Source organism: Macaca nemestrina, chromosome 13 (assembly GCF_043159975.1).
Source record: "Macaca nemestrina isolate mMacNem1 chromosome 13, mMacNem.hap1, whole genome shotgun sequence".
NCBI lineage: Eukaryota > Metazoa > Chordata > Mammalia > Primates > Cercopithecidae > Macaca > Macaca nemestrina.
Genome location: NC_092137.1, coordinates 74363103 through 74375670, shown reverse-complemented (window position 1 = coordinate 74375670; position 12568 = coordinate 74363103). Strand labels below are relative to the sequence as shown.

Sequence of the window (12568 nt, the reverse complement as noted above, 5' to 3'; positions counted from 1 at the left end):
AATGCTTCTTAGTATAGAAAGAAATAGACTGAGTGGGATTTACATGCAGGTACATTTAGATTAGTTCAGTTTATGATTGCAACAAGTTGGGATGTTAGAGTTTGATTAAATGCTTCTACATTCATACTAAAAAAAAATGCTAGGCAACTATTTAAAAAGATGCTATTCTGCATACTGATAAAGATAGTTTAAGTGCAAAAAGATTACAACATTGTATTATTGTATTCCATTTGAAAAAATACATATGGGTCGCATTTACACACTCAGAAAATGTTTGCAACCAATATGTGGTTCTCTTGTGGTGGGATTTCAGATAACTTTTAAGAACTTCTGTCTTCTAATTAATTTTCTATATTTAACATGGAAATTGTGTAAGAAGAGATGGCAGCATATTTTTTTTTTTTTTTTTTTTTTTGAGACGGAGTCTCGCTCTGCCGCCCAGGCTGGAGTGCAGTGGCCGGATCTCAGCTCACTGCAAGCTCCGCCTCCCGGGTTCACGCCATTCTCCTGCCTCAGCCTCCCGAGTAGCTGGGACTACAGGCGCCGCCACCTCGCCCGGCTAGTTTTTTGTATTTTTTAAAGTAGAGACGGGGTTTCACCGTGTCAGCCAGGATGGTCTCGATCTCCTGACCTCGTGATCCGCCCGTCTCGGCCTCCCAAAGTGCTGGGATTACAGGCTTGAGCCACCGCGCCCGGCAGATGGCAGCATATTTATAGCTAACCAATAGTGAAACCAGCCCCAGCTGAAGGAGGAATGTCCTGGCCCTCCCTTCAGGCTCTGCAGATGGCACCATCATGACAGGCGCTCAGGAAGGGGACAGACCTAGGTCTCTTCCAACTCAAGGAGGGAAGCAGGTTACAAAACACAGTGTGACCCCACTTTTGTAAAACATATAAACATGTTTGAGGATCCCTGGATAGCCAGGTGTGCCAAGGCATTTCCAGTGGGTTCCTTTGCAAGCAAAGTAAAATGGAGATAAAAACCTCCAAGCCGATCACCTGGCACTCATTATGATCATGGTGTTTTCACTCAGATGCCCTCAGAGATGAACTTTCCCATCTAGAGTGACTTGGGATGTTGGGATATTGCCGAAGTCCTTATCAACAGCTGGGCTGGTTGTCCCTCAAAGACACTGGATCAACTTCAGTCAGATGTTTCACGCAGAAGGAAGGAGGAAGAGTGAGCAGATTCACTATTCTCTCTTCTCCTTCCTCAATTCCTATTCCCTTTTCAAGAACAGCCACCTCCAGAATTGGCAATCTGAATTAAAGAAGGTAGCTCCAGGCATGGGATCTTACGGGAAACCTCTGCCTCTGGTCAGCAGAATCTCCGGTTCCGTATTAGCCACTCCCTACTAGACTTGCTGTTCAAGCCATCCCAACCAAGCAGCATTCGGTGATCCTTTAGCAAACCTAACATCAGAAGTTAATTATAGTAGGAGGGGAGTATCTCCCAGTGGAAAGAAAACAAACAAGGCCAAAAAACATAAAAGGGAAAGAAAACAAAAAGAAACATAGATGAGAAAAAGGCCATCTCCACTTTCCCCCTTTAGATCCCATTTTCACAGCTGATAGCCTTTGAACATTCCTTTATCCAGGTGGCAGAATGGACAAGGTCAGGTTCCGCCACTGCTATTTGTGAGGGCTTCATTTGTGCATCTACAACATACGGTGGGAGGGTGAGGTTACAGGGTACCTGACAACACATTCCGGTCCTGGTTCAAGGAGGGGAAAAAAAGAACCCACACTGAATTTGAGTGCAAAAAATAAATATAAAATTTATTAAAACACCCACAATATTTTAAAGATACCAGGAGTAATACAGTTCACAAACCCAGTTGTTTGTGTAAATTATAATAAAATACAAATCAAAAAGGATACATACTTGCAATTTCTAGGCACCCTAAATTAAATTTACTGAAACACTGAGGGAGAAGGGAGGGTAAAGGAGGGGGTAGCTCAGGAGGCAAACCAATAAAGTGGAAGGAAAAAATATTAACAAAAAGGTAAAAATTATACAAAATAAAATTATCAGCATAAATTTACTGTACTAAGAATATCTACAGTTTAATACACATCCTATTGCCTTGAGACATTGCAAAAATCTACCATTCATCCATCAACCCCAGATAAACTTCATTTCAAGTAGCCACAGTTTACAAAGTCAAGACGGAATATTCAAGTATGGTTGTTAAGTTCACCTCCATTGGAAGCCAAGTAACCAAACAGGAATTCAAAGAGATAAGAAATAAAACACATCAAAAAGCTACAGGGGTTCTAGATTAAGTCTAATGTATTAATATGCCATTATACGACCTGCCCTTGTTTCTTTAATTGGAATACATGAAAAAGAAATGACATCACTCCTGTTTTTCTCCCCTCTTTTCCCCTCAAAAGAAAAAAAAAGGGTATTGAAACCAAGAAAATTTGGAATGTTCAAATGAGCCAATTAGTTTCTTAATTTAAATCCCCGTGTGAAGAGTGATGAGTTACCCCTGAATGACGGGTAGTCAAAACGCGAAGAGGGAGCAAACAATACCACTACAAAAAGCATCCCTGATATCAGAATAGAAGCCAATGAGGAAGTAGGCCAAATCACTCGCTGATTCTTAGGCAAAAAGCAACTTTAGACCTTGCATTTCTGTGCTGCGGTCTCTGCTCAGGGGAGAATCCTATTGCTCTGCTCTTGCCCGCAGCTCTGCAGGAGGAAGGGCTGGGAGCACCAGAGGGGGCCGCCCCTCCCCCCGCACTCGCGGAGCGCACTCGCACTCCGTGCACCTGGATGTGGGACTGTATAACTCATGCTGGGGGTATGCACCTCAAAAATGTTTTGGTCCAGGGTATGTTGAAGTTGACCATATACTACAGCTGAGGCAGCTGGCTAATAAAACTAGGTTTTGAGGGAGTCATTTCAAATGACAGCAACAATGACTGAGAAAGCTCAATGAGATGGGCATAGGAAATTCACATTTTATTCAAAAGCAAAACTTAAACATGAAATACAGCCAACTACGCTCCTTCCTTTCGGCGTTCCGCTATCTTAACTGCCGAAGAATGCAAAAAAAATGACCCCAGATTTTTCAAGGTCAAGTACGTCATCAGACGGACAACCTGCAGGTATCAGACCCTCATGGAATCTACTTTACTGAAGTTGTCATGATGTCCTGTTTTTGAGGTATTTAAAAAAATTATTTTGACAGTGGATGACACAAAATGGAGCTTCCTGTTGAGTTTTTAAAACATCAACTTCTGTGGACCCAAGAAGAAATTTAGGTTAGCACCAACTAAAAAGCAGCCTCAGTGGCATCGAGTGAGCAAAGAAAGCTCCTTCCTTTAGTCTGAACATAAGGGGTTACCAATGAGAGGCAGAAGCAACGCTGGGTCGGAGAATGAAGCCCCTGCCCACCATGGTCCCGGCCAGTGCCAGGGGAGGAAGGAGATCCATCTGGTCTCTCTTGGTGTGCCCTTGGGACTCCCAGAGATGTCTGCTTAGCACCCTGGGCTGCAGGAGAAAATCTGTGTCCCTGGCTATGAGAATGCCTATCATGCTAGGAGAGGCAGGAGTACCCAACTCCCCTTCCTCAAAAACAAACTAAAAAAACCCTTTGCCCTTTCTTTCACATCAAGCCTGAGAAGACAGGTGTGGAACCAAAGCACCTGCCAAGCCAGGCAGGCCCACTCCCGATCACAGAAAGGGAGATAGCTGCCTTCTCGACTTGCTTTGTTTGGCCACCAAGGGAAGAATAATACAACACAACACAACACTGCTCAGAGCAGATTATAGCACGGTAAACGGGTCTAAGACAGCACCAAAGAGGGGAGGGGAAAAAAAAGCCAAGAGACTGGAGCCCACCTTGTTTTTGGTTGGTTGTGGTTTCAGAACGTTGATAGCACCTCAGCAAGACAGGATCAGGGACAGTCACATTAAAACACCATAGCACCATTTTATTTAGACTATTTCAATTCATAAAAATGCTTCCTAGTCCACAAAACACACTTCAGTAACAAAAGGAAAGAGATACTGGTTGAGGCACGTTAGGGATATCATAGTTTTCCACCAGCTTTGCCTTGGTTTGAGATCTCATGGTGATTAAACCTCTAGAAGCAAGTCTGGCTGGGTTTCTCTCAATGAAATTAGGCTATCATCGACTCATTGTCAACCATCCTTGCACATCTACTGCTGTGTGGTACAAAGCAGTTAAGCTCTGCTACTTCTTTCCTTTAGCGCTTTAAAAATCCCTTGCTCTCCAAACTACTGTTTCCAAGAGAGGCTGGTGGAAGGACCAAGAGGGGGTGGTGGGGTATCATCTCTTTCCACGCACACCATCGTCACCTGGGTGAGAAGGCAAAGCTGTACCCATGAAGCCGGGGCGTGGGAAACATTGGCCCTCCTAAAAACCAGACCCAAAACCAAAAACCAAAAAACCCCCAAATCCATGCAACGCCTTTAGTCAAGATTTCTGATGGTCAGATGATGAGATTTCTTGAGCTAGCACCAGTTATTTTGTGAGAACCTGCTGCGAAGCGATTTTTATTTTAAAAATCTCGTAGCACAGAACTTTACAAGCACTTCCCTTGCACGCAACAGGCAGGGAAAACAAAACAGAGCAGAAAAAGGAACCAAATGTTTGCACTGCACATGGATGGTGTCCGTGGACAGGGCACACTGGGGAGATGACTAAGACGCCATCGGTTTCCGTTGCTATAATATGACTCTTCGAACTTGGTCATGCTGTTAGGTTCTTTAGTTGCAATGGCTTTATTTTTCTTCTCATGATAAAAATGTCTGTTAATCATCTTTAGGACTTAAAAAATGATAGTGCCAGTAAAAAATAAAAATTTGATTTTTCTCTTTAAGAAACCTTCAGCAGCAAGGGGGGGATAAAGAGCTGTGCATAGTTACTTTTTAAATATATGTCTAAAGCATGCTAATTTTAATGACTGAGATTTGAGGTAGGTTAGACATGTAGTGTACAAATCAGCATGGGCTTGAGCACGGCAACTGCACCGCCTAACTCTGGAAATGCCATTCTGAGGGGAGTGGGGACATCCAATGGAGACTGCCTCTTGACTCACCTCTCAGCAGCCTATTTCCTACTGTAGAAACTGATGAACCAAGGCTGTTTGGGCTGGGGGACAGACGTCGCATGCTTTTAGCTTGTATTGGTTTCTCCTTTCATCTAATGGCTTTCCTACCAAAGGGTGATGAGGGGAAGAGTTTATTTAACATACATCAGGAAGATTCACACATGCCAAGTATCAGAATCACCTGGGTTACACTCAGGACCTTCCAAACCAACAGCCAACCTGGGGCTTCCACGGGTCATACAGACGGTCACATTCTCCAAATGTTTCGTAAAATATTGTATTTCTTGCTTAAGATCATTTAAAATGAAGTTTTCAAGGCACCCCCGCATCTACCTAAGCACGGAGTCAAATGAGACCTGCATAAAAGTACTGATGCGATAAGCAAAATAGCATTTAAAGGACCCAATTTTTCCTCAAAACTAGAAAATTAGCATGCTCATTAAAGACTCTGCTTCCTTTAGCTTGTCAAACTGAAGGTCAGAGGTTTTCCTATAAATCTGAGTTCTGAATAATTCTAAGTCCTGATAAGCTCTTGGGTATTTATTTCAAAAGCAATAATATTTCATTTTTTGTCCTGTAAAATAAATGCAACTTTACAGAATATGGTAAAAGTGGAGGATAGACAAAGCACGTTAAATATTCAGCTACTATTTACAATTTCTCCCACAATTACATGTTAAAACATACTTTTTTTTTCAAGTTGCTGTTTAAATCTAGGCAAAAGTGCTTAAAAAATCTTTCACTATTTACAGTTAAAACCAGACCACATAAATGCTCAGGACATCTTACAACGACCCTCCGCCAGTGCCTCCAAACAGATACAGTAAACACCCAGCAGGCCGGTTCTCAGCTCTTACTCAAGGCACCCGGAAGCTCAGGAACTTGCCTATAGCGGTCATCTGATTGTTAAACATGATTCATGAAGACCCATATCTGAATACAACTGCTCAGTAAACACCTGTTCATCTCAGGGCTTGGTGGTCATCCACCGTGTGGCCACATTCCCCTCTGTGTGTCCTGATGAAGCCCCCCATTCACCACACTCACATCCACATGGGTAGCATGAGATCATTTCTGCTAACATCACAAGAAAAACCAACACTCCAACAAAGTTTGACGTGGTGACCGTGAGTGTTGCTCCCATCAGGCCCAACCTCTCTCAACAACGTCACAAAAATTAAGCACCACATTCTCATTTCAAAGAACCGAATGAATGCACCAGAATTTCACAACAGGTCTGTTAAGGTGGATGAAGAGGGGAAGAAAGGAAAAAAGAAAATGATCAAATGGAGAAATGGCACCAATTAGGGAGGAAAATCATAGCAACCTGTTGAAAATGTTTGACTCTTGCACTTTAAAATTGTTAAGTGTAGGCCCCCGAACCCGATGATAGCATGGAAGAAGCAGGCTCAGGTGTGAGGCATGCACCATTGTCCAATGTGGAAATTCAGGGATCAGGATAGACGCATTAACTGTTGTTACACTGGTCTGCTGAGCTCCTGTAGGATGTGACCTGCCCAAGAGTCAAGAAAGTCCCAGCACAACACTACAGCACCAGGCTCCGCACAGCACCATGCACAGAGCACCACTGGCTTTTCACAGCTTGGGTTCAACTTCCTGTTTTTAAAGATACAGTAGCCCTTTTTCGATATCAGCATAGACTTTGGGGGCATTTTTTTTAAAAAAACCTGCCACTAAGACAAATTCCTTCAGCTCAGCATGCATTGGCTTGGCAACGTGGTGGGCGCAGCCCCTAAGAACCTCGCACTCCAGCTCCAGCGTGAGGTGCTGCCTAGTGAACCATAACATCGTGTGACTCCATAAATAACGGACAGAGGATTCAGTGTGGAGACTAGCAAGCTTGAAGCCATCTACTTCCAACCTGGTTTCTGGGGAAAGCTATGCCAGCATCTCACAGGGCTGGCCTGGGGTGCATCTGCCCCTCGACTCCAAGCTGGGGACTGGAAAAAGGACCCCAGATGGTTTTCTGCAGACTCTCCCATCCTATCAGAGAGGACAGAGGCTGTCCTGAGGCTCCCTTCCCCAAAGGGAAAGGGTATGTGTCGGGAGGGATGAACTGGGTGGCTACCATCCGCGATTGGCTCTCGAGGGGCAGATGGCTGAGGACCTCGCCAGTGCCCGAGGGGCTTGGCTCGCCGGACCCAGCGAGACTGGGTGGGGGAGCACTACTGGCCTTTCCTGCCCATCCTTTACCATTACTATTGTCGCTTTTAAAAAATCCAATAAATACACATTTTAAATGGAATTTAAAACTACTCCTTTGTGAAAGGACACTATAAACTTTCTTTCCATTATTGTGATATACAAGGATAGAGTTTTAAAAACAAAGAGAAAATAAAAGCCCCCCAAACAAGGGGGGGGGGAAACAACTTGGAGATATAAATATTAAGATCACGGAAAAATCACCCGACAGCCGTAGTTTCTTCTTCAAAGTGCTGGGGAAGTGGGGGTAAGGGAGGGGCGGGTCAGTTCTGAGGTTTGGACCATAAATACATATATATGATATGCGCATCTATATATGTATATAGAGATAAAAAGACTTCTGCACCCCCAACCCGCCCCCAGGTATGAGGGCAAAAGCACCACAGAGACAGCTCGGGCCGGGCCCGACGCTGAGGTACGCTGGCTCCCTGGCACCTAGATCCAGCGGCTGTAGGGGCCAGTGACCTTCGTGTAGGCATAGGAGGACACGGTGACCGCCGAGTCTGTGGGCACAGCCAGTGCCTGCCGGGTGGGGACAACCCCCTTCTTCTCCTTCTGCTGGGGCTCAGCAACCATGGCGCCCCCCCACTTGCGCTTCTTCCCGTAGAGCTTGGCCTCCTGCTGGCCCAGACCCAGCCGGGCGGCCTCCTCCTGCCGTGCCCGTGCCCTCTCCGCCAGCTGCTTCATCTTGGCTTCCCAGAGGGCCAGCCCGTGGTTGGGCTGGTTGAGGTTCTTGTGCTGGTAGAAGACCAGCGAGATGCGGGTGGGGTGGCAGCGGTTGGGCTTCTTAAGCGGCGTAGTGGCATGCAGCTCCCGCCGGGCACACTCAATGAGGATGGAGCCGTGGGCTGGGGCCACGGCCACGCCACCGATGTTCTCGTCCAGGAAGTTGTGTTCACTGTCCGACCACAGCTCCTCCTCTTCCTCCTCCGCACCACCACCACCCTTCTCCTCCTTCACTGCTCCCTTGCTGGGGGGCTCCTCGGCCGGCCCCTCCTCCAGGCTGAAGGGGTCCCACAGCTTCTCCTCCGACTTCAGGGCCCCAAACAGCTTCTCGCTGGATCCCAGGGGCAGACCAAAGGACTGCCAGGCCTTGTCCAGCTGGCTGGCCCCTGCGGCTGGAATCCTGCCCTCCTCTCCTTTCATGGGGTTCCACAGCTTGTCTTGGAACCCAGGACCACCTTTTAGGGCCGAGTTGAAATCCCCTGCCCCCAGCCCCCACGGCTTCTCAGTCAGGCCGGGCCCAGTCAAGGTGGAGGTGCTGTTCCCAAACTTGCAGGGGCTCCACGGTTTGCTTCGCAGCCGTCCTCCAGAGTGGGAAGCCGCCTGCTGCCCCTCGCCGGGGAACAGCCCCCACTGGCCATCTGTGAAGTGGGAAGGGGCCAGGCAGCTGGCTCCAAAGGAACTGAGCTTGTCAGGGATGAGGGCAGGACTCTCCCCAGACGAGAACACACCCCAGCTGCCACCCACACTGTTAGTCCTCTTGGGGGACATGCTTGGGCCTCCTGAGTACTGTCCCCAAAGGTGACTGGGTCCTCCATTCTGAGACACCTCAGGCAGAGGTGTCTTGCCCATCTTGCCAGCGTCTCTGGGCACAGGCTCGGCCTGGGTCAGCGGGTCTACTGGCTCTTGCTTGATGGATCTGTTGTAGCAGTTGGAGCTCTGGGCAAAGGGCGAGGGGTCCCTGGACACTGAGTGGATTGGGGGGGCCTTGGGAAGTAGATACTCCTTGGGGCCTGGGTACGCAGGCTGCTGGTGGTGAGGAGTGGGGTGGTGGGCGTCTGTGGGAACAGCCTGGCTGGGCAGCTCGGCAAACTCAGCACCACCGTAGGCCGGGCTCAGGCTGTTGTGCAGAGCGTGGAGGTCTGGCTTCTTCTCAAAACTGCCACTGCTGCCACTGTGCCCCCAGGCACCAGGACCCAGGAACTGAGAGGGGAAGACGGGGTTGCTGGATGGAAAGCCATAGTAGCCAAAAGACGGGAGAGCGTACTTGGAGTGGAAGCCATTGACGGAGGTCAGGCTGGGCTGTGCATAGTAGGAGTGGTAGGAGTACACGCTGTTCATGCTGTAAGGGTCAGAGGGCCGGCAGTTGCCCAGCACCGAGTAGCTCTCCACCACTGCGTTGCTGCTGTACTTGAAGGAGCTGAAGTGGTTCTGCGGCTCCACCTTGAGGGAGGGCTTCAGGCCTTGCTGGGACAATCCACCCTTCAGAGACAGGCCTGGGGAAACAGAAAGCAAGATGGCAGAGGGGCAGACACCACCACACCCTGGAGAGGCCCTGGTGGGGAACTGGGGATGGACCCTCCCTTTTTCCCAGGGATGTTTCCTCTTTTGGGACAGGCAGGTGAGGTGCTAAGGCATGTCCAGCCCAGACCAGGACGTGCTCCCTGGGCCTCGCTCAGCACAGGCCCAGCCCCAGCCCCACTGGGGGTGGGAGGAGGCAATCCCTGGTGAGAAGCAGCTCATGCAGGGTCCACAGTATCCCCCTGACTCCTCTCCTCACCCTAGAGAACTCTAGAATTTGCACTAAACCACCACCACCCACTCTCTGCCCAGCCCGGTCAGGATCACTGCAGGGACCAGGGCGAGGAGAATGAGAACTCAGATGCCTGCCAGCAACTGTCTCTGCCCATAAGCCCTGCCGCCCTGGCACACACCCACGTGCCCTGAAGTCTGCTACTCACCTATCTCAGAAGGGAGCAAACTAGAGCACAGAGGGGGGCCTCTGATTCTCCGAGGGATGCAAACTAGAGGAGAAACCCAGTGCTCCCCCTCTACCAAGCTCAGTTCCATGCAGATAACAAGTCCTGCTGTACTTGTGTCCCCACAGCCTCCTATCAGGCTGGCTGTCCTGTGGCTGCTGCAGATACCTTTCTGACTGACAAATAAGCAGAAGCCCCAGTTCCAGTGTGATGCAGGAGGGTGCGTGGAAGAGCCAGGGCCCCCATGAGGACAGCACCAATGCGACTCCCAGCGGGCACCCTCCCCCCACACACCTGGGTCCGACGTAACGCCCGCCAGCTCCAGGGCCTCCTGCTTGATCTTCTCCGGAGTGCTCAGCTTCTCCTTCTGAATCTTCTTCTTCTCGGCCGCTGCCTTTCTGGCTTCCAGCTGCCGCTGGCGGCAGGACTTGGCAGGCTCGGGCAGGCGTCGGACCTCGCGGGGGAAGGCGGTGAGCACCTGGATGGCTCCGCTGCCAACCTTTGCATTTTGGTTCTCCTCGCTCCCAAACTCATCCGTGCTGGCCATCTTGTACAGGGGGAGAACGTGCAACTGCTCATCCTCGGGAATCTTGCCCACGCAGCGATTGTCTTCCTTGGTCAGGGTGCAGACCTGCCCCAAGCAGTAGGGGAGAGAGGACATGGGGTTGGGGGACCAAGTGCTGGGAGAGAGGGGTCTGAGCACCTAAAACACGTGACCTCGTCTTTCCCCACACAATCCCAATACCAGCCACTACTACTTGTGAGAGTTTCTGGAAAGCACACTGATCTTGGTTCACGGGGCAACAGTATTACCAGCATTTACAGTCCACTCATCAACTTTCAATGCACATTATCTCCTGTGATCCTAAGAAGGCTGAGAGGAGATGAGATGCCTGGCCAGGACCTGGAGGCTTGCTCTGCCCTCTGGCATAGCACTGACGCCACAGCACCACGTTGCCCAGTGAAGCTCAGACCGTCCACCATTATCTTCCTGGTTCTAAACACTCAGTCTCCTTTTGCTCTTAAAGTACATTTCCTTTTGGGAGGCCAAGGCGGGCGGATCACCTGAGGTCAGGAGTTCGAACCAGCCTGACCAATATGGTGAAACCCTGTCTCTACCAAAAATACAAAAATTAGCCAGGCATGGTGGCGGGCACCTGTAATCCCAGCTACTCGGGAGGCTGAGAAAGGAGAATTGCTTGAACCCGGGAGGTGGAGGCTGCAGTGAGCTGAGATCACGCCACTACACTCCAACCTGGGCAACAAGAGCAAAACTCCGTCTCAAAAAAAAAAAAAAAGTTTCCTTTTATTACAAACTCTATGTGCTGATTGTAGAAAATTTAGGCAAGTGGCCGGGCGTGGTGGCTCAAGCCTGTAATCCCAGCACTTTGGGAGGCCGAGACGGGCGGATCATGAGGTCAGGAGATCGAGACCATCCTGGCTAATACGGTGAAACCCCGTCTCTACTAAAAAATACAAAAAACTAGCCGGGCGAAGTGGCGGGTGCCTGTAGTCCCAGCTACTTGGGAGGCTGAGGCAGGAGAATGGCGTGAACCCGAGAGGAGGAGCTTGCAGTGAGCTGAGATCCGGCCACTGCACTCCAGCCTGGGTGACAGAGCAAGACTCCGTCTCAAAAAAAAAAAAAAAAAAAAAAAGAAAAGAAAATTTAGGCAAGCAAAAAGGAAATAAAATCTCCCATCCCACCACCCAGAAGTAATCACTTTAAATACCACGGTCATCTAATTGTGGACATACACAAGTACACAATTACTTTTTGATAATTAAAGGGGATACTATGCCTATGGTCATATAATAGCTTCATTTTTTTCTTAACATAGCATAAATATGTTCCTGTGCATTAAATATTCTCCCCTAATATGATTAAAGAGTTGTGTGATATTATTCTACTGTATCAATGTGTTAATCTCATTATCAAATATTTCAACTTGTTTCCGATTTTTTATACCATAAACAATACCTTTTGAAATACCCTTTTAGCTAAATTTTGTAAGATTCTTAATTGCTTAGAATGAATGTTAAGTAGAACTGCCACATATTGCCAGACTACCCTCAAAAATGATTCGGTTTTTCACTCATACCAGCAGAATGTGTTTCAACTTTCCTATATTTTTTCCACTAATTTCTTTAAAAACTTTTTGCTCACTGTTAAAATCGATCTCATTGTTGGTGTACATTTCTCAGAAGATTTGCCTTTTTATTCAAGTTTACTCTCTACTCTTGTGTTGACTGTATTTTCTTATTTTCTATATTCTTGATGCTCTGGCATTTGAGGTCTTGATCCCAGAGAGGCTGCCCCTCCCAGGGCTACTTAACTCCCAGAGATAGCAAATGGCTCCCTGCAAGTGTGCCTTTGCTATATGAACCAGCAAATCCAGAGTGCACACCCCCAGCCATCTCCTTTATCAAACTTACACACCAAGCCAGTATTTCCCTGGCCTTATAGAGAGAGGGCCATGAGGAACCACCCTATAGCTCAGAGCCTGCAAAGTATTCAAACTGTCCAATCCTAAACTTCCCCAGTGTAGCTACCCTGC

At 48.2% G+C, this 12568-nt stretch overlaps 1 protein-coding gene across 3 annotated transcripts in view; it reads right to left on the bottom strand.

Annotated features, from left to right (window-relative positions):
• Positions 1–2956: 2956 nt before the first annotated feature.
• LOC105465279 (tet methylcytosine dioxygenase 3) overlaps positions 2957–12568 on the bottom strand; it is a 125375-nt gene continuing 115763 nt past the window's right edge. For all 3 annotated transcript variants that reach the window (XM_071076929.1, XM_011713627.3, XM_011713629.3), the window contains 2 exons: positions 10308–10644; positions 2957–9530 (listed from right to left, as the gene is read on the bottom strand). In XM_071076929.1, coding sequence (XP_070933030.1) covers positions 7747–9530; positions 10308–10644 — 2121 coding nt within the window. In that variant the 3' untranslated portion in view covers positions 2957–7746. The remainder of the gene's footprint in view (positions 9531–10307; positions 10645–12568) is intronic.